The sequence below is a fragment of the Colius striatus genome, chromosome Z (assembly GCF_028858725.1).
Source record: "Colius striatus isolate bColStr4 chromosome Z, bColStr4.1.hap1, whole genome shotgun sequence".
NCBI lineage: Eukaryota > Metazoa > Chordata > Aves > Coliiformes > Coliidae > Colius > Colius striatus.
The window spans coordinates 34,465,377-34,483,766 of record NC_084790.1 but is presented as its reverse complement, the minus strand read 5'-3'; the positions used below and the strand labels follow the sequence as shown (position 1 = coordinate 34,483,766).

Genomic DNA, 18,390 nt, shown 5'->3' with positions numbered 1-18,390 from the left:
AACTGTGGCTCTCTTTTTCAGACTCTGAGACACAGTCAGGAATGTAAAATGTTTAAAAAAAAATTAAAAAATTGTTTGTTTAGATTTCCTGAAAAATTTTGAAACGTCTCATAAAAAGTCATTGAGGAAACTACACAGAAGGAAGGAAGCACACATAAAAATTGCTGAATTAGGAACCTGCTTATAGATTCCAATTTAACAACATACAGCTATAGCAAAGACCTTAACACTACCATGATCAGATGAATGAAGCCGTAAGTATGCTTTTAAGAAACTCAAATAAAATGTCAAGATGTAGTGAGAGAAGAAATAGGACCACAATATTGCCATTACAAAGCTGATAAAATCATACTTATCATCAATCATCCTCAATATCATGCTTAAATATCCAGCTTCTTAGACAGAAACATATATTTAACAGTAAAAAAAAAGCAAAGAGAATGCCAAATGTCATAAGAGAAATGGAACAGCTCTCAAAGGTGGTTCAGGTCACCTTCCTTGGAAAAACCATCACTAAAAGAATCCATATTAAAAACGGTTTCTAAACCAGTTAGCTAAACCATAGAACAGAAACAGAAGTCAGGGGCAAAAGACAAACAAAGAAAGCAAAATCAGATTTAAATTGGTAAAGCTGGCTCTGGCACGTGTGTAATTACCTCTGCCTGTAAATTCCGAGCCCTTCAAAACTAATAAGCAATTTACATGAGTAATTAGGATCAGATGAGATCTGAAGTAGCTAAAAGCTATATTTATAAGAAAGTATCAAGTTATCTGCTCCATGTAAGACACTATGGACTGAGCAGCACAAGAAGCCTGCATCATCCAGAAACACACATAAACTGATCCAGGTACCTGTGATGGAAACTTCCTTTTTCCTTTCTGCCACACAGATAAAATCAGAGTTTGTTAGTCCAGCTGTGCCTGTAATTGGTGTTACTATTGTGTATTTTTGAGTACAAAGAGGTAGAACTCTTCAAGACAACTGTCCCAGAAGTCCCTGAAAGACGCAGCACAAATGCCAATTATAGAGTACTTTTGCTAGCAGAGCTTCTTTCCCTTGAGTTGGTATCGATTAGTAGCTAGTAGATTATAGATTAGTAGCTAGGTAGCAAACGTGGGCAGTCACAGAACAGAAAAACAGGGCAAAATCTTCTGCAGAATTAATCAGTGTAAGACAATACAAAGAACTCCCTTTGAGAAGAGGCCTTCCACCTCTTTTGCTTGATACAATGTCCTTTATTTTTACTCCTGGAGAGTGGACATATGGTGTAGCCTCTCAGTGAGGGATCGATCATTAACATGGAACACATATACTTACACTTTTGGCTTTTTCCAAATACTTTTTGTATCTCTCTTCCATTTGCTTCATTTCTTCCTCCTTTTTCCGTAAAGATTCTTGTAATTCTTCAATTTTGAGTGCTTTATGTCAGGAGAAGAACACATTTGAAAATACCATAATTATATTATGCTTATTTTCATGTTTTTGACAGTTAGTTCTTCATGTAAGGCACAAGTAGAACATATTTCATTTAAGAAAAGCCAATTTAAGGAACCTGATGTTTCAATTACTGAACAGTTCAGAAACACATTAAAGATGTGTATGTCTACCCGATCTCATTAGATGGTTGTTTTGTACACAGATTTTGCTTTTTTAAAAAAACTTTGAAAAAATAAAGACAAATGAAATAAGAGATCAATCTCATTAGTGAACACATTTAGAAAATTAGTCTACTAATGAATTCCTGATTCTACAACAACTTGGTATTCTAACCCAGATAAGTAGGAGTTTTCCTATTTCATGTAAAAGGAGTAATTCTTAAAGGCACAACTCCTGCATAAATCTGTGAAACTGTAACACTGGACACAATTTATCAGACTTGTGACATGAATATATTCCACTTAATTTTTCTCCAATGCTTCTCAGTGTTACATATATGGCAACCCTCGGTCTACCTGTTTGGCAGCCTCATTTTCAAATGTTTTTTTACGTTTTTTCCTACAGTTTTGCCTCTAAGCACTCAGAAAAACACTAAGCTGGTAACAGGAACAAGTAAGATTTTCATTGACTGGTAAGAGGATCAAGACCAGATGGTGTCCAAGTTTGCAAGAATCCATTTTTTAAAATGTGCTCCAATTCCTGTAGAATGTCCAAATGTTTTAGTCATATCCAGGGTAGTTAAAAGAATCTGACAATATAATTCACATACATTTCCTGAGTGTGAAAAGACAGGAAGAAGACACAACCCTTCTAACACTAAAGTTCAGACGTAGATTTTTAAAAAGTAACTTGTAATTTCAGTAATTACAGAAGACTCAATATGTCCTAATGTTTAGAAGCTGGTGTGTCAGTAGACTGCTACTGCACTCACACTGAAACGTACCAAGTACAACAGCATTATGTGTTTATTAGCCACTCATTAATTCCCTAGACCTCATTTCCAAGTGTTGTAGTATTTCCTAAGATGTGAACTTTATAATACATTTTGCAGTTTTGGCTCAATGCGAATGAAAATCCCTTTTGGATCCAGAATGTATGTAATCAATACTGAACTGGCATTTCTGTCTTCCTCAATCTCTTTATGAATAAAATGATTTTGTCACAAGCCAGGGGGAAAAAAAATAAAAATCAATCTACCTCTTTCAATATTTCTCAGGAAAAAAGTAGCATTACTATGCTAAAAAACAACTGGGCACTGGGTTATGAATACCATCTGAGCAATATAACATACACCCTTAGATTATCTTCGACTAGGATCTGGAAACTTTCTCAAATTACAACACAGGTCTGAAAACAGACTGAAGGAATATATATTGGGAGTAAAATAACCTGGTGATGGCAGCAAGGATCTGTGAAATTGAGGTCTTAGGAGACAGTTCTGAGCTGCTAAAGTTCAATGATAGTTATGACAGGGTCTCAATATTTCTACAGCCATTTTAATTTCTTACTGTGCTGGTCTCTAAAATGTGATCCTCTGCATTTCAAGTATTAGAAGCACCTTTTAGGTCACCACAGCTTCCAGAGAAACTAACAACACACATATCACTGCCATTTAAACACTAAAATTTTTTTATCTTGCACCTCTTATAGGTATTTCAATTAAAGACATGGAACATGAAATACTTTACAAAGAAAAGAAATGAACTGCACAGGTAACTCACAACTGTTATTGCATCTTGGTTCCAAATCCTCAATAATAGCTCGTTTCTTCTGCAGCTCGTTGTTAGCTTCATGGAGCTTCTCACTGTTATGAACCATAAAACCACATGTTGTTTTCCCAACATTACTACTGTACTTGAATGAACATTAAGGGATACAAAAATTCCTCAGATCTTTCTGAGAACACAACTGACTCCTGTTGTGCGGCATAAGGGTAAATGACAACGTCACAGTGGAAATATTTAAATAAGCTGAAAAACATTATAGTGTATGGAGAACTGTAACAAGAAACAACTTCCTTCTCAGTAATTATAAACTCAGTTCAAAACTTACAGTCAAGTTCATGGTACAATGGATGCCTGAAAAGAATACTCTTAATTGAGACTACATTGAGAAAGAATGGCTAAGCCCAAAAGCAACAGGAAACTACTGTTTTTCCAAGCCAGTCAAAAATCAGACAGCTTTTTTCAGAAACAGTAAAACAAAATGGTAACACTTTCTAAAATGTTACCTTTCATGCCATACTGTATATTAAAAAGTAGACTAATTAATTTTGTTTACATTAACATTCTTTCTTCAGAACAAAACCACTTACTCCTCTTAAGTAAAGATTTGCACAATGTTAAGCAAAGTTTTCTAACCACCACAAAATGATAGCTCCTTCATTCCTCTTATTGCTTTCACAAAGGTTTTCTATGAGATGAAATTGGTATCTGATCAGCACATTCCAAAACATCCCTGTATTATCTCATTTTTCTTAGCTGACTAATGACAGTCTGTCTTACTATATGGAAAAGACATCATTTCAAATGGCAAACAAAACATACAAAAAGAATACTTACAGATGTTCTTCAAGTTTCTTTTTCAGAAGAACTGACTAAAATACAAAGTTAAACATTTTACTTTAATATATTGCAGAACTTTAACATGTCAAAATTATTTTAAAACATATAATTTTGACATTGCATCCAAAATCCAACTTTTTGCTTCACTCAGTTTTATATCACAACAATAAAGCCATTCTCTGTGGTAGCAATACTTCTCTCCACAGCTGTGTAACTTTCTTGAAATCAAAGCTCTTTATAACTTTAAAAATATTTTCCCAGGAACTAGATCAATAGAAAGACAATCCACAAGCAACGAAATTCTACAGCAATTCTTTTCATTTTAAGTGATTTTGTAATTGGACTTCATAAATTGACCTGAAATTGGAAAGTGCAGCAAAATTTGCTAGAAGAGCTGTCCTACCCATATTGCAATGAAATTTGCATGAAGACATGTAGCAAAGCAGTTGAAGTAAATTCCTGTCCCCACAGAAACTAGAAGGAACAGAGTGTTTCTAAGTGGAGTATTGCAGAAATATTAGTCTTTTTCTATTTATCATCTTTCCTGGTTACAGATGTGTAAAAAATATCATACACCTTAGTGTTCCACTTTCTGATTAATTTACAATTAGATAAGCTCTATGAATAAAAGTTTCAAAGCAAATTTTAATTTTAAACTCATTTCATACACAGTATCTTTACAAAGAAAAAACAAATCAAACAACAGAACAATAAAAGTCTATAAACTGTAAGTAGTGTTAAGTAAATAGAAAGCCATACTCACAATAGCCTTGAGCAGAAGCCCATGCAAAGAAACAGAGATGACATTAGTATAAAGCAAAACAGCAGCCAACAGAAGAAACTATTTAGAAAGTCATGAACAGAAAAAGTTATAGCTAAGCATTTTTTCACACATGCACATTTTTCTCCTCTGTTTTCATCAGCAGTTTCATCCTGTGACTTTTTTTAAACATATCACTAAAAACAAACAAACAAACAAAAGTAAAGAAGTACATGTGTAAATCATTGTGTTTGAACCAGAATTTCAAAGGAGATTAACTGCTATTTTGAAAAGTAGTTTTTTAAAAAAAATCATACAAGTAACAACACAGAAGAAACGATGCAGTCTGTTCAGCTACAACCAAAATTAAGAGATGCATGCATTTTTGTGTAGTGGTTCTAAATGGTGTTACTATCAAATTGAATTAACGTAAGACAAATGTAGAATAATTAAATCAGAGACTGCCTTTTTGATTTATATTTATCCAGTACCAGTCACATCAGAGGTCTAGCAAGTGACTGATGGTTTAGAATGGCACCAAAACGCACGATACAATTATCAACAAAACTACTTCATTGCTTTTTATCCAAAGGTCTTTCAACAAAGGTTTAGATACCTAGCCAACAGGGACAAACACTGAGTGCCCCTAAAAAAAAAAGCTTTTAGCTTTGTTTTAGTGTAAATACTTAAAAATAGTGCCTTTGATCATATTCCTGGGTCATGCTTTTTCATGATCGCAAAGTTGGGCTTCCTTATCACACTACAAGAAAGGGGAGAAGCACATAAAAACAAGCCAGCATGACTCTATTGACTTCAGAGTCAGAAATTTGTAGTAGCTAAGGATCTGCAGGTTTTGAGCATTTGGCTTTTTCTCTTCCAGTCCTCTGAACAAACTGCAGCAACACCATCTTTTTTGTAACAATATGTGTTTGCATGTATCTTTTTTGGTCACAAAGCATTTGAACATCATTTTTGTCTGATCATTGAGGGGACTATCAGCCAGTCTGGACAAGAAAGGGAAAAGTTCGCAGTGCTTATCTTCCCAAAGTAAGAAAACAAAAACTGACTTGGCTCTCCTTTTGTGATAGTTGTATTGTACTTGAGTTTAGCTTGGAACAGAGGCAGTTACTTGTCAACATTGTTTCCACTGGTATACTTTCATATATATTATTTGCATAGTACCAGTATTGCTGTGGGAATAAGCCCTCTCCCATCTAGACAGGTCATATGTTCTCAGAAGCAAGAAACTAACAACGATGAACAGGACACGCAATTAAAAGAAGCACGGCTGAGTTTACCCTGAGGAAGTGACACAAGACTAGGAAAAAGAATCAAATGTAAATAAGAGTTTAAAAAAATCTAATTTTGTGCTAGTTTTTAATTTAACTTTATTCAAATGTTTAATCTGTTCACAATAGAACACCTGTATAAGAACACTAAAAATCAGTAAATGCACACTTGTCATTTTGCTTTTTCCTCCCACTGCTAACAAGTTTGACTTACAAAACACCAGAAAAAAACCCCATTTATTATGCTGTGATTTTAGAAAATAGGTATCTTTCCCAGTATATAATTGCTACCTTTCTTTTACATCAAAAAACCTACCGATTTTTTTTTTTTTATAGATTTTTCTTTAATGCTTACACAAGCCAAAGAGACAGGTCTGTCTCTTTGAGGACAAAGTTTGGGTTTGTTTTGCATGTTAGGACCGCTGGCAGATGGCTAGGCTCTAGCTTGAGGTTGGGTGAGGGACACTAAGGCACGTGACTTGAGAAAATTGCTTGATGAGACTGTTAAGACTGTAAGATGACAAAAATCATAAACTGTACCATGGTCAGACTTCACAGATGCTACGAGTAATCATAGACTAGTTTGAGTTCATCATCTAGTCCAACTCCCTGCAATGAGCACCTCTGTGTCTTTAACTACATCAGGTTACTCAGAGCCTTATCCAACCTGAACTTGAAAGATTCTGGGGATGGGATATGGGCAACCTGTTCCAGTGTTTCACCAAATAAGCAAAGTAGCTGAACTCCATAGGTAACTGAAGACATGATAGAGTTTTGGAGACCTTTTAGGAAGGTGCCAACTCAGGAGGACTTAGTAACTGTATCAGTAACAGCATATTGGCCAAGACTGACTACTGTACAAGGAAACATCACATATAGTATGGATTTAGCAAGACTAGGCCCAGTGGGGTAAACAACTAAAGACAGGTGGTTTATATAGAAAGGGATTAGGGCAGAGAAAGACAGAACAAGGATGACAAAAGAGAATGACAGTAAGGCATGCAAATGACGTAGTTGCAGCTGTTGAGCAGGCCTACATACGACCACTGCATTCTGGAGGACAACAAATCAAACCTTCTATTCTGACCACATCAGGTGTGTCTTGAGCTGATTTTGTAGCTTAGAAGACTAGACTAAGGAGGCCTTTCCCTGGCTAGGATGCATCCTAATCATGCATCCCAAAAGGATATGTCGGGGCCCATTACATGCACTCATATCTTCCCAACATCTGCCTTCTACTGTACGTCTGATGTAAAATCAAAACTACTTTTCCATGTGGACCTCAGCAATGAGCATGTGTCATTGTGATGATACCAGCCTGGGTTAGAATCATAGAACCATAGAATGGTAAGGGTTGGAAGAGACCTTTATAGATCATCTAGTCCAACCCCATTGCAGGGATTGTGCTTTTAAAACTAAAACCAAAACAAAACAAAAACCAACCCAAAAAACCCTCACAACCTAAGCCCTCATCACACATTTCTGGACTGAATACAAACAGGATCTTCAGTTTTCTGGGTTGAGCATATTTCAGTAGAAGTATACAAAAATATAGATTTCAGTGCATTGTCATGGAGAATAGTGAAAAACAGTGAAAATATGCTGAAACGTATGCTGTGCCTCTCATTCTCTCATGCTTCTGAAGAATCACTATTTTTGTGAGGATATCTTAAGGATAACTCAAGTGGCTCTATCACAGCTTGCATCTACCTGAGCACCTACTGGCTTTAACTTTGAGGTTTGCTCTGCTTTGTGTGAGAGACTGGATGAGATGTCCAGAAGTTCTTGCAGTTTCAATACTTCTCTGAGTCTATACACTCTCTTTTGCTTCTTTAAGAGTAAATGAGATCATACAAAACAATCTCAGCAAAATCAGACATAGAATTAGGGCCTATAAATCACCACTGGCATCAACACACAGAAGCCAGGAATGTAAGCAACTGCATCATGAATTTGCCAGCTCTGATTTGACAAAGGTTGCCTGGTACACAGAGCAGCCTGCACCATGATGTCATGAGGGCAGCGTTTTGCTGTTAACAGAATTATCTCAGATGATACCTACACAGGCTGCAACCAGTCCTCCAAGTGAGTTGCAGACACGTCCTAAATTACTGTCCAAACCAGAGCCTCAAAAAAGTGACACAACTAAAACCGTAGAAAATGAAGGTGAATTTAATTAGATGGGGATCATTTCCAATACTTGATATTACCCTGAAATACTTGATATTACCCTGAAAAATCTGATTTTGGCCAAGACAACAAAGAATATCTCAGAATCACATAATAGTAAGGCTTATTTTAAAATGCATTCTAAAACACATTCTAAGTTACTTTAAAAACAATCTTATTTGAACTTGACTAGGTGTTTTACTTTCATATAGTTTATCCTGAAAATTAAAAGGATATGCCAAATGAAACACAATCTTAAATGAAAATAAGCAGTTAGTAAAAACTTCCACTTTTACGCAAATTAGTTAAAATAAAACCACAAATATATAAAGGAACACATTACAACTTGTTGCCAACTGTGAGCATACACCCTGCAAGTACAGTCTGGCAAATCATTGCTTTCAAGAAAATTCCAGAGCTTCTTCCATCAAATACAGGAGTTGGCAAACATAATTTTTGAGTGGAAGATTGAAAGCTGTTTTCCACACTAACTCTGCCACAATGTGTATCTGTACATCAAAAATGAAGTTAACTCGGTATACAGAAACAGAATATACTTCATTATGTTGAGGGTCGAATTATTTGACTTTTTTTAATTTTGGCCTGCCTGGCTTCTTGTATTACGAGGCACATACAGAATTTCAGATCTTCCACTGCCAGGAAAGGCCTTAGCTTTCATTAAGAATCTAAATTAAAAATAGCTTCATACATTTTATTTAAGACATGGAGAATTCCCTGCAAAACTCTCTATTCTAGTTTAAATTTTTTTTAACACTAAGTCTACTATTGCAACAGACACAATCAAATAAAACACATTTCACACCTTCTCTGCATAGTATGGTTTTCTTTTCTAGACAAATGCCTTACTATGTCTTACATCCTATTTAAAGAAACAAAATTTAGTGATAAGACCATAGGAATACATATGGAAAACAATCTGAAATCTGTTGAGTATTTCCTTAAACATATTTTTTTTACAAAAAGGTGAAAGCTTCAAAAATAGTAACTACTTAAATGCAGGTTTGATCTGTGTTTCTACTTACATCTTCAGCTTTTGAACGTTGATCCTGCAAAGACTTTTGTAATTCTTCAACCTGGGACTGCACCTCTAGAAGTCTCTGATTTATCAATCTAGGAAAAGACAGTTTTTTCTGTTTTTCAGAAAAAAAAAAAAGACAACTGCAAGAGGAACTCTGAGATTTTTAGTGTCCAATGTTTTCAGGTCATCTACACAGGAGACGTATTACTGTATTTTATTCACACAAAATTTACAACAGTAGCCAAAGCATACAGAGTTCTATACAGAGTTCCAGCCTGTAGTCATCCAGAACATTCTGATACATTTCCAAGACTACACAGATCATAGTATTCTCTCTTCTACAACATCCTTCTTTTGTCCTGAAAAAACCCAGTTCCCAGTCTTATCCCACGCACACATCACATGCTTCAGCGTCTCTCCTGTACATCTATGTCTGTCTTTACTGAGGAATCCAAGATTAAATGCTATGTCCAGATGTGATTTCATAAGTACTGATGAGAAGTGAAGGATCACTTTTCCTGAATCAGTGCCTGCACCCTGGTGAGGACAGTCCAGGTCACAGTAAGCTGCAAGGTCCCCAACTGACATATTGTCCTTTGTTGCCTACTGGTACCTCAGAGCTTTTGCAGCAGCAGTGCTCCCCAAACTACTGGTCCCAGTCAGCTTGTCCAGGCCTCTTCCAGCCAGGGACAGGGTTCCCATCAGCTTCTTTCTTTGGACTGGTAACCTCCTCTGAGTAAAAGCACTCCCTTCAGCACATCAGTCACATCTCCTACCATGGTACCATCATCAAGACTTGCTGAGAGTATCGTCCCTTGCATCAGTCAAGTTGTTAATAAAGGTGATGAACAGCATTGGTCTTGCTATTGATGCCTAAGGAACTGGTTGCCAGCTGGACTCTACCACTGACGATAACACTTCAGGTCCAGTTATCCAATAAATTTTCCACTCATTTTACTGTGCATTTATTCATTGTCTATCTAACTCTTCTGAATGTAAAGATACTAGGGGAGACTGTGCCAAAGGCTTTGCTAAAACTAAGGTAAGTCCACCATTTCATCTTTCTTCACACAGTCATCTCAGACAATTGGATTAGTTAGGTATAATTTGTCCTTAATAAATACATGTTGGCCTTTCCCAACTACTTAATTATCCCTCACATGGCTGGAAACAGATTCCAGCTTGTGACATTCCCAGAAGATTAGATGTAGTTGACCAGGCTCTGTAGTTCTATGGAATCTCTTCCTTGCACCTCCTGAAGGTGAGTGAAGTATTTAACTTTTCTAGGCTTCAGGAACCTTCCTCAATCAAAGGGGAAGATCAAGGAAGATTTCGTAGAGAGTAGATACGAGCTTGCAGAGTTGTCTCACAATAGTATCAGACAGCTACATTAGCATGCTCAGATGCATGCTGTTTGGTCCCACGGAAGTCAGTATGCTGATTGACTTAATCTAGCATGGTCAGCTAGAGTAGGTTGCCCAGGAACATGTCTGTTGTGTTCTAAATATCTTCAAGGATGGAGACAACCTCCATGGGCAACCTATTTCAGTATTCAGCAACCAACCCAATTTAAAAAAAAAAAAGAGCATGTTTCTACATTTAGATTAAATGTAATGTGTTTTAATTTCTGCCCACAGCCTCTTGCCCTGGCAGCACTGTTACTGGGCATCACTAAGTAAACTCTAGCTCCATCTCCTTTAGATCCTCCATTCAGATATTTATAAAGAGTAGTAAGATCCACTCTTAGTGTTCTCTTTACAGGCTACATAGTCGCTAACCCTCAGATTCTCCTTACATGAAAGAAGTTGCAGACCTGTAATCACATCTTTGTGGTTTTTCACTGGGTAGACTCTCATAAGTCCACGTCTGACTAGTACTGGGGAGGCCAGTACTGGACACAGTACAGTCAAAATTATTCTTTGATTGTCTTCATTGTATTGTTCAAGTATTCATTGTTAGAAAAGTCAACTGAAACAGAGGACAAAACTTCTTACCTGTTTTCTGTCTCCAACTCATTTTTCCGCAAGTTTGCATCATCAAGAAGGCTCTGCAATAAGGCAATCTTTTCATTGTCAGAACCTTCTTGGTTCAACTTCAACATCTTGTTCTCGTGTTGAAGGCGAATGAGTTTCTCCCTAAACACACAAAAATCAATTTTGTAGGAAAAAAAATATGTCAACTTCTATATAAAAGAAAGCAGTTTACTACAGGAGGTGTAAATATAATGTAAAGATTATATTTACTATTTAAAGGAAACAGCTGAAACAACAATCATGTCTTCAAATTCTCAAACACAAACCTGATTAAAGGAGCAGTTAATTGTGGAAAGCACAAAATAAAGAAGTTGCCAAAGTGCTCCTATTAGATGTCACAGTATAGCTGGACAGATACATAGGTAGAATATGGAGAATGCAAAACTTAGTGCCAAGTGCTAATGAAGAACAGAATTTCAGCTGTCAACGAACTACTGCAAGAACCTGGGCTTCTACCCTTTTGGTTTATTTTCACAGATTCATAGAATAATTTAGGTGGGAAGAGACCCTTAGGGTCATGAAATCTAACCACTAACTTAACACTGCTACACCCACCACTAAACCATGGCCCTCAGCGCCTCATTTCTCTTTTAAATACTTCCAGGGATGGTGACTTCATCACCTCCCTGGGCAGCCCATTCCAGTGTCTAACCACCCTCAGTGAAAAAAATTCTTCCTAATCTCTGATCCAAACCTCCTCTCGCACAACTTGAAGCCATTTCCTCTTGTCCTGTCATTCATTACTAGGGAGAAGAGATTAACCCCCATTTCGATACAACATCCTGTCAGGTAGTTACAGTGATTATGTCTCCTCTCAGCCTCCTTCAAGCTAAACATCCTCAGCTCCCTCAGCTGCTTCAGACCCTTCACCAGCTTTGCTGCCTGTTTCTCGACACGCTCCAGCACCTCCATGTTGTCCTTGTAGTGAGGGGCCCAGAACTGAACACAGTATTCGAGGTGTAACCTCACCATCACTGAGTACAGGGGGACAGTCGCTTCTCTGGTGCTGCTGTCCACACTGTTTCTGATACAGGCCAGGATGCCATTGGCGTTCTTGGCCACCTGGGCACACTGTTGGCTCATATTCAGCCCTCTGTCAATCAACACTCCCAGGTCCTTTTCTGTAGCTTTCCAGCGACTCTGCCCCAGGCCTGTAGTGTTGCCTGAACTTCATGTGACTGGCGCTGGCCCATTGCTCCCGCCTGTTCAGGTCCCTGTAAAGAGTCTTCCTGCTCTCAAGCAGATCAACACTCCAACTCAATTCAGTGTCTGCAAACTTAACAAGAGTGCACTCCATCACCTTATCCAGATCATTAATAAGGATATAAAACAGAACTGGCTTTAACATTGAGCTCTAGGGAAAAAACACTTGGAAATAGCTCCCAACTGAATTCAACCCTCTCCATCATCTCTCTTTGGGCTCAGACATTCAGCCAATTTTTTATCCAATGAAGAGTATGCTTGTTCAAGCTATGAGCAGACAGTTTCTCCATGACAATGCTGTAGAAAATGGTATTAAAGGTTTTACTAAAATCTAGATAGACAATATCCACAGCCTTTCAAGTGGGTCTACTTGTCATCTAAGGAGATCAAGTTAGTCAAGTGGGACGTGCTTTTTTCATCATCTGATGCTGACTAGGTGTGTTGAGTTTGTGTGGAGCTGTTTCTGATAAAGAGGAAGGGGCTGCAGTGGTGGCCCCTGTAAGAAGTTGCTCAAAACTTTCTCAGGCTCTAAGTCAGACCCACCTCTGCGTCTGAGCCAATTGTGGGGTGCCCCCACAATCACTTTTTAAGGAGAAGTTGGAAGAGGAGAATTGGAGATGGTAGAAGGAGTGGTATGAGAGAGAAGTGACCATGCGGACCCTAAGGTCAGTAAGTGAAGAGAGGAAGAGGTGTGCCAGAGCAGAGCCCTCTTGCATCCCTTGGTGAGATGGCAGCTATCCCCCTGCAGCCCACAGAGGGCAACGGTGGAGCTCAGATCTGCCAGCTCATGGAGGACCCCATAGCAGAGCTGGTCGCTGTGCTGAGATGGGCTGTGACTCCATGGAGAGGTAGCGTTGGAACACAATGTGCCTGGGGTTGTGCTGCTGGGGAGGAGACTGCAGGAAGGTGTCTGTGAGGAGCTGCCGCCCAAGGGAAGGACTCATGCCAGAAGGGTTCATGAAAGACTGTATCCCTTGGGAAGGACCTCACATTGGAACAAGGGGAGAATGTGAGGGTTCTTACCTATAAACACTCAACCCATTCATCATTATTATCAAGTTCTAGACAGTCAAAATACCCCCTAACATAGACATCTACCCAACCTCTTGCCCATCCCTTCTGAGGAGTTTCTAGCCACCCACTGCAGTACTGCAGTTGTGCTAATCACGTTGCCATAACTGTATTACAGTTTTCCAGCTGCACAACAGCTTCCAGTTTCTCCTGGTTTTTGGGCTCCTGAACATGCCATCTTTTGGAGGGAAGAAGCCTTAATTCCTGTGTTACTCTTCTCAGGTGCTTCCATAGTTTCTAATGCATCAACAACTCTTATGCCTTTGCTGCTGCATGGCTCTCCATCCGCTGCCTCAATGGAGATGAAAAAGGTGCTACATACAGGGACATTTCACGTGTGCTCATTGTGGAGCAGTCTGAAGGACCCTGCTAGAACACTGCTCCACAAACATCAGAGTGCCGTCCCAGGCTTGTCTCCAGTGAGCCTGGTTTTATTCCTTTCCCTGCTTTCAACTCTAAGACTCCTTCAATGAGCACTGCTAAATCATCCAGTAACTTGTTGATTTCCTCAGGTGCAACTGACAGGCCATCAGCTGAATCTGCCTAATGAAACTCTCTAATTTGGTCTGCAAGTCTTTATGAGATGGAGGAAGGTGCTTGAGCACAGACTCATGCTCTGTCACCATGCTGGGAACAAGAGAGCAGTACTAGCTTCTCCAATGGGTGGGCTGCCTTGTGCAGTCTTCTGCCTTTATCAGCAGAGGTAGTAACCAAGACATTCAGATCAGGAAGTTTTGGTCCTACAGCAGTCACTGCTACTGTTTACCTCGATCAAGTAGGTGTGGAGGCCAAGTTTAGTGGCTGCAAATTGTCTGCAAAGATGTATGCTTGAATAAAATCCAGAACTCGCCTTTAAAGATGAAAGAGTCAGTAAAATCACAGGCTATGCTTGGATATTTAGGACATTTAGGGTTGTGTCTTCTCTCACACAATCATGTTGAAGGTTTATGCAGTAAATCCTATTAAATGCCTCAAAATGTTGCCCTTCTCTTTTCTTGTTTCTGAACAAAACTAAAACAAATTGTTCTTTTAGTAAAATGCAGTAGCACATCTGGAAGAAAAAGAAATTTCTTCTATTACTAGGTTTCTAGGAAGATATTATTTAACTATTAAGCAGTAGGTTTTAACCCATAAGGAGCTTTCCAAGTGTTAAACTACTGTAGAAGTATTGCCAGAGATATAAGAAAAAATTTTCTGAAAAGCTAAGAGATTTCTGAGATGTGACTTAAAAAATTCTAGCATACTGTCAAGATGAAACAGAGCTGGCAACACCTCGAGATAAAATTATTTGAAAAATCAATGAAATTCATCAGCTATGCCACTGCTGTTTTCCTTTTTAATTGACTCTAAACATTACAACACTATGCTCTTGTTAGAAACATTTTCGTCTGTTAATGCACACAAAAGCAGCAGTTATATGAACTCTCTGCAAGAAAAGAGACACAATGTGAGGATAAAGGGTGTTTTTGTTTTCCAGGGTTTTTTTAGCAAAATATGAACTCTTAGGTAACTTAAGTTTTGTATTAAGTGTAACAACTCCTGTTCTGCAGAAATCCGAAAGGAGAGAAAACTCCCAAGCATTAATTGTACAAACTTTCTATCACTAAAAAACTAAACTAATCATCTATAGGTACATTGTAAAAGTTAGTAAAACAAAGCACACTTACTTTATTTCAGGAGTAACAATTTCTGCCGCTAAACTATCTGAAGGTTCTTGTCTTCCCAGAGGCATCAATCCTGGGTTATAAAAATGAAAAAAAAAATATCAATCAGGCCAGTAACTTTCCTTAAAAGACCAGAAGTAAACATTCTTCTAGAAGCATACAGTTTCAGAGTACTGCTAGACTATGGAAAATGTCACAAAGTCAAGCTACTGTAAGGCAGGCAGACAAGCACAATTTCATTTGGAAAATAATCTTTTCTGTGTTCACCCATTCTGATTAAATAATTTCATGGTGTATTTTCTGCTCATTAACTTATCTAAGAACTACAAAGCTATCTAATGTTACACATAAAAATAAACTGCAGCACATGAAACATCATAGACACATAAGAAAACTTATATAATCTCTCTAAAAAAACCATGTAACTACACAGAAATCAGAAAGACATCATTAAAACACTACAGTGGGGAAAAGACTAAAATTTCTGATTGACTGAAATAATGTTTGAATCTTTCAAGTGCTTATAAAGTTATGAATAGCTGAAGTAGCTTTTACTGCTGACCTTAAATTTAATCTGTGCTAAACAAAAGCACATTCAATACTTTCCAGAGAAGTCCTGGGAACTTTAGAAAAGATGCACTTACTCTCCTTATTTGTCCTTTACCTGTAGTGGTGAGTTGACCCTCCTGAGCTTGTACACATCTAAGCTCTTCTATAGTTTCTTTCAAAGAATCCCTTTCTGTTCTTAATCTCTGAATAATGGGAAAGAGAATGAATATCAGTCTTGGCACTACAAATCCATCTTTAACAGTATATAAGTTTCTGAAAGGCTCAGCCTTCAATACTTTAAAAGTAATATGATGAAACCATACAGATGATTTTCAAATTAAGGCATCTCAGTCTATTTCATAAGAGAATAAACATATATATTATGCAGTCCAGTGAACAGAGGATTTTTTTGAGAAGGGTTGCTGCTCTGTATTACAGAGGAGTAAAACTATCCGAGTACAAACTTAAAAAAAAAAATCAAGATATTAGTGACACACAGCTCTGGCACCAGTCAGTAAACAACATTCATTGTGGCCATTCAGCTATCTTCTTCCCTTCTTCAGGGCCGACTTCAAAAGAAAGGGAAGTGCATTAAGAGACTGTGGACTCTTCCCTCATCATAAAAACAAGGTTTAGCCAGAAGTGAAATAAAAACCAGGTGAGTACAACATCAACGTAAGAAACAAACTGCAGCAGCTTAATTTTGTCTTTCAACAGTGAAAGTGTGAACAGCATTTCTGTACACACTTCCACTGGCATGACAACTGGCCTTGCCATTGACCAGCACCTTAGACATGGATGTAAACTAGTTGTTTGAGGCTCAGTCCAAAGAGAATTGAAGAATAGGATTAGATTATCTTGGGATCTAAATAGATAAGCTCTTCAGTAGCATAGGCAAATTGTCCCAATTTGGCACAATACAAAGTACTCCTCTGGCAAAAAAATTAAAATCTAGAGCTGGCACCAAGTTTTTATCCAGAAGGCTGAGGGGTTTAAAAATGAAAGGAGAAAACAGCAACTACATAAGGATTCAAGTTGTAGTTTGCATCAAAATCACACATGTGCAGTATTAACAAAAGGTCCTCAAACAGATCTTGGCTGTGTGTAGTTGCATTGGCTGACAGCTCCTTGCATTTCATCCTACCAAGTTTGAGTTAGATGTATTCCATATTTCAGCCCAAATGGATCCAGGACTCGGAACCACTTTGTCAAAGAACATTTTGGTGAGTATTTCTGAATCCTGCAAGGTGAATTCTGGTGTAACTGTCAGAACAACCTAAATAAAGTGTATACTCCATTAGCACTGAAAGTTATTTCACAAACTCCACAGCAGAAAAACCTGGTTTTACCATGAATACTACAGAAGAAGAGCCACACAGAGGAGTGATCAAACTCACAGTGCTGAAAGCAAGGAATCTGCACAGTCTGTTGCTGTCAAAAACCACTAAGTTGATCAATAAAATGCCAGAATATTTTAATGAACAGAAAAAGCTCTAGAACTTCATTTGTACACTGCTGACAAAGTCAGGACATCAAATTACTTCTGTACCACAGAGGTAAAATTCCAAGCTACACAGCAAAAGATATCAAACAAACTACCACACTTTGCTAGAACATAAAGACAACGATAAAATCAATTTCACTAAGTGCTTCCAAAATACAGTTGACAAGATACAATTATGTAGCTTGTGTAGTGGGCAATCCTACCGGTAAGTATATAGCAACTGGGAATAGAGTAGGTAACACAGGTAGTGAATCACTAATTCAAATGTTGAAAGACTTCAGCTGTACGTTACCTCTCGGCTGTATATCTAGTCAACAAATGTACTGGAAAACAACATCCACTCCAAAGAATGCTATTTGCCAGGGGGTAAAACAGAAAACTGTATGACAATGGCCTGCAATTCAGATCCTTTGTGCAAGATGAAATGGTCCACCAAGCAATGAGTAAGCCACAGACACAAACTTACCACTGTCAAACACAACAAGACTCAAAAAAAAAAAAAAATCAAGAGCAGGAAAGAAAGCCAAAGCATAGTACCAATGCAGTTACTATGAGCATTCCAATCTGAACTGAAGGGCAGATGGCAGTGATATCAACGTCTACAACAGTTCAAAAATTTAATAAAATTCAGAAATCAAAGACCTATGAACAGACAGTAACTAAAACTTTCTGTTCAAATGCTATTTAAATTCAGAAGCTGAAAATTTGGAAAGAAATGGATAGGAAACATGACTATTGAGAGAAATACCTAGAGAGATTCTGACTGATGGGAAAATGGACTTTAAACAAGCCTAAGAAATTGGTAACTCAAAATGATGGCCTTAGTCTGAGGTAGTTTGAGGCACCTGTATACACATTCCTAAGAAACAAGTCAAAATAAACTGGCGAGAATCAATAGTGTTTAAGAGAAGTCTGAAGGATCAGTCTTGACATGAGAAGACAAAGCAAGTAATTGCAGAATCACTAGCAGCAAATGACAGAGAGGAAAGGAACAGACTAGTATCCCCGCAGTGTGTTCCATGGTGGCAGTACAAGACAGATCAACAAGGAGTTGTCAAAAAAGGCAAGATCACCACAAAAGACGTCCCTTTACGCAACTCCCAAGCC

The 18,390-nt window shown here is 37.9% G+C and overlaps 1 protein-coding gene across 4 annotated transcripts in view; it reads right to left on the bottom strand.

The window, feature by feature from the left end:
* The window catches only part of HOOK3 (hook microtubule tethering protein 3), a 92,983-nt gene that overhangs the window by 14,257 nt on the left and 60,336 nt on the right, over positions 1–18,390 (bottom strand). For all 4 annotated transcript variants that reach the window (XM_062017500.1, XM_062017499.1, XM_062017502.1 and 1 more), the window contains 7 exons: positions 15,895–15,982; positions 15,234–15,303; positions 11,254–11,394; positions 9,264–9,351; positions 4,000–4,034; positions 3,160–3,242; positions 1,319–1,419 (listed from right to left, as the gene is read on the bottom strand). In XM_062017500.1, coding sequence (XP_061873484.1) covers positions 1,319–1,419; positions 3,160–3,242; positions 4,000–4,034; positions 9,264–9,351; positions 11,254–11,394; positions 15,234–15,303; positions 15,895–15,982 — 606 coding nt within the window. The remainder of the gene's footprint in view (positions 1–1,318; positions 1,420–3,159; positions 3,243–3,999; positions 4,035–9,263; positions 9,352–11,253; positions 11,395–15,233; positions 15,304–15,894; positions 15,983–18,390) is intronic.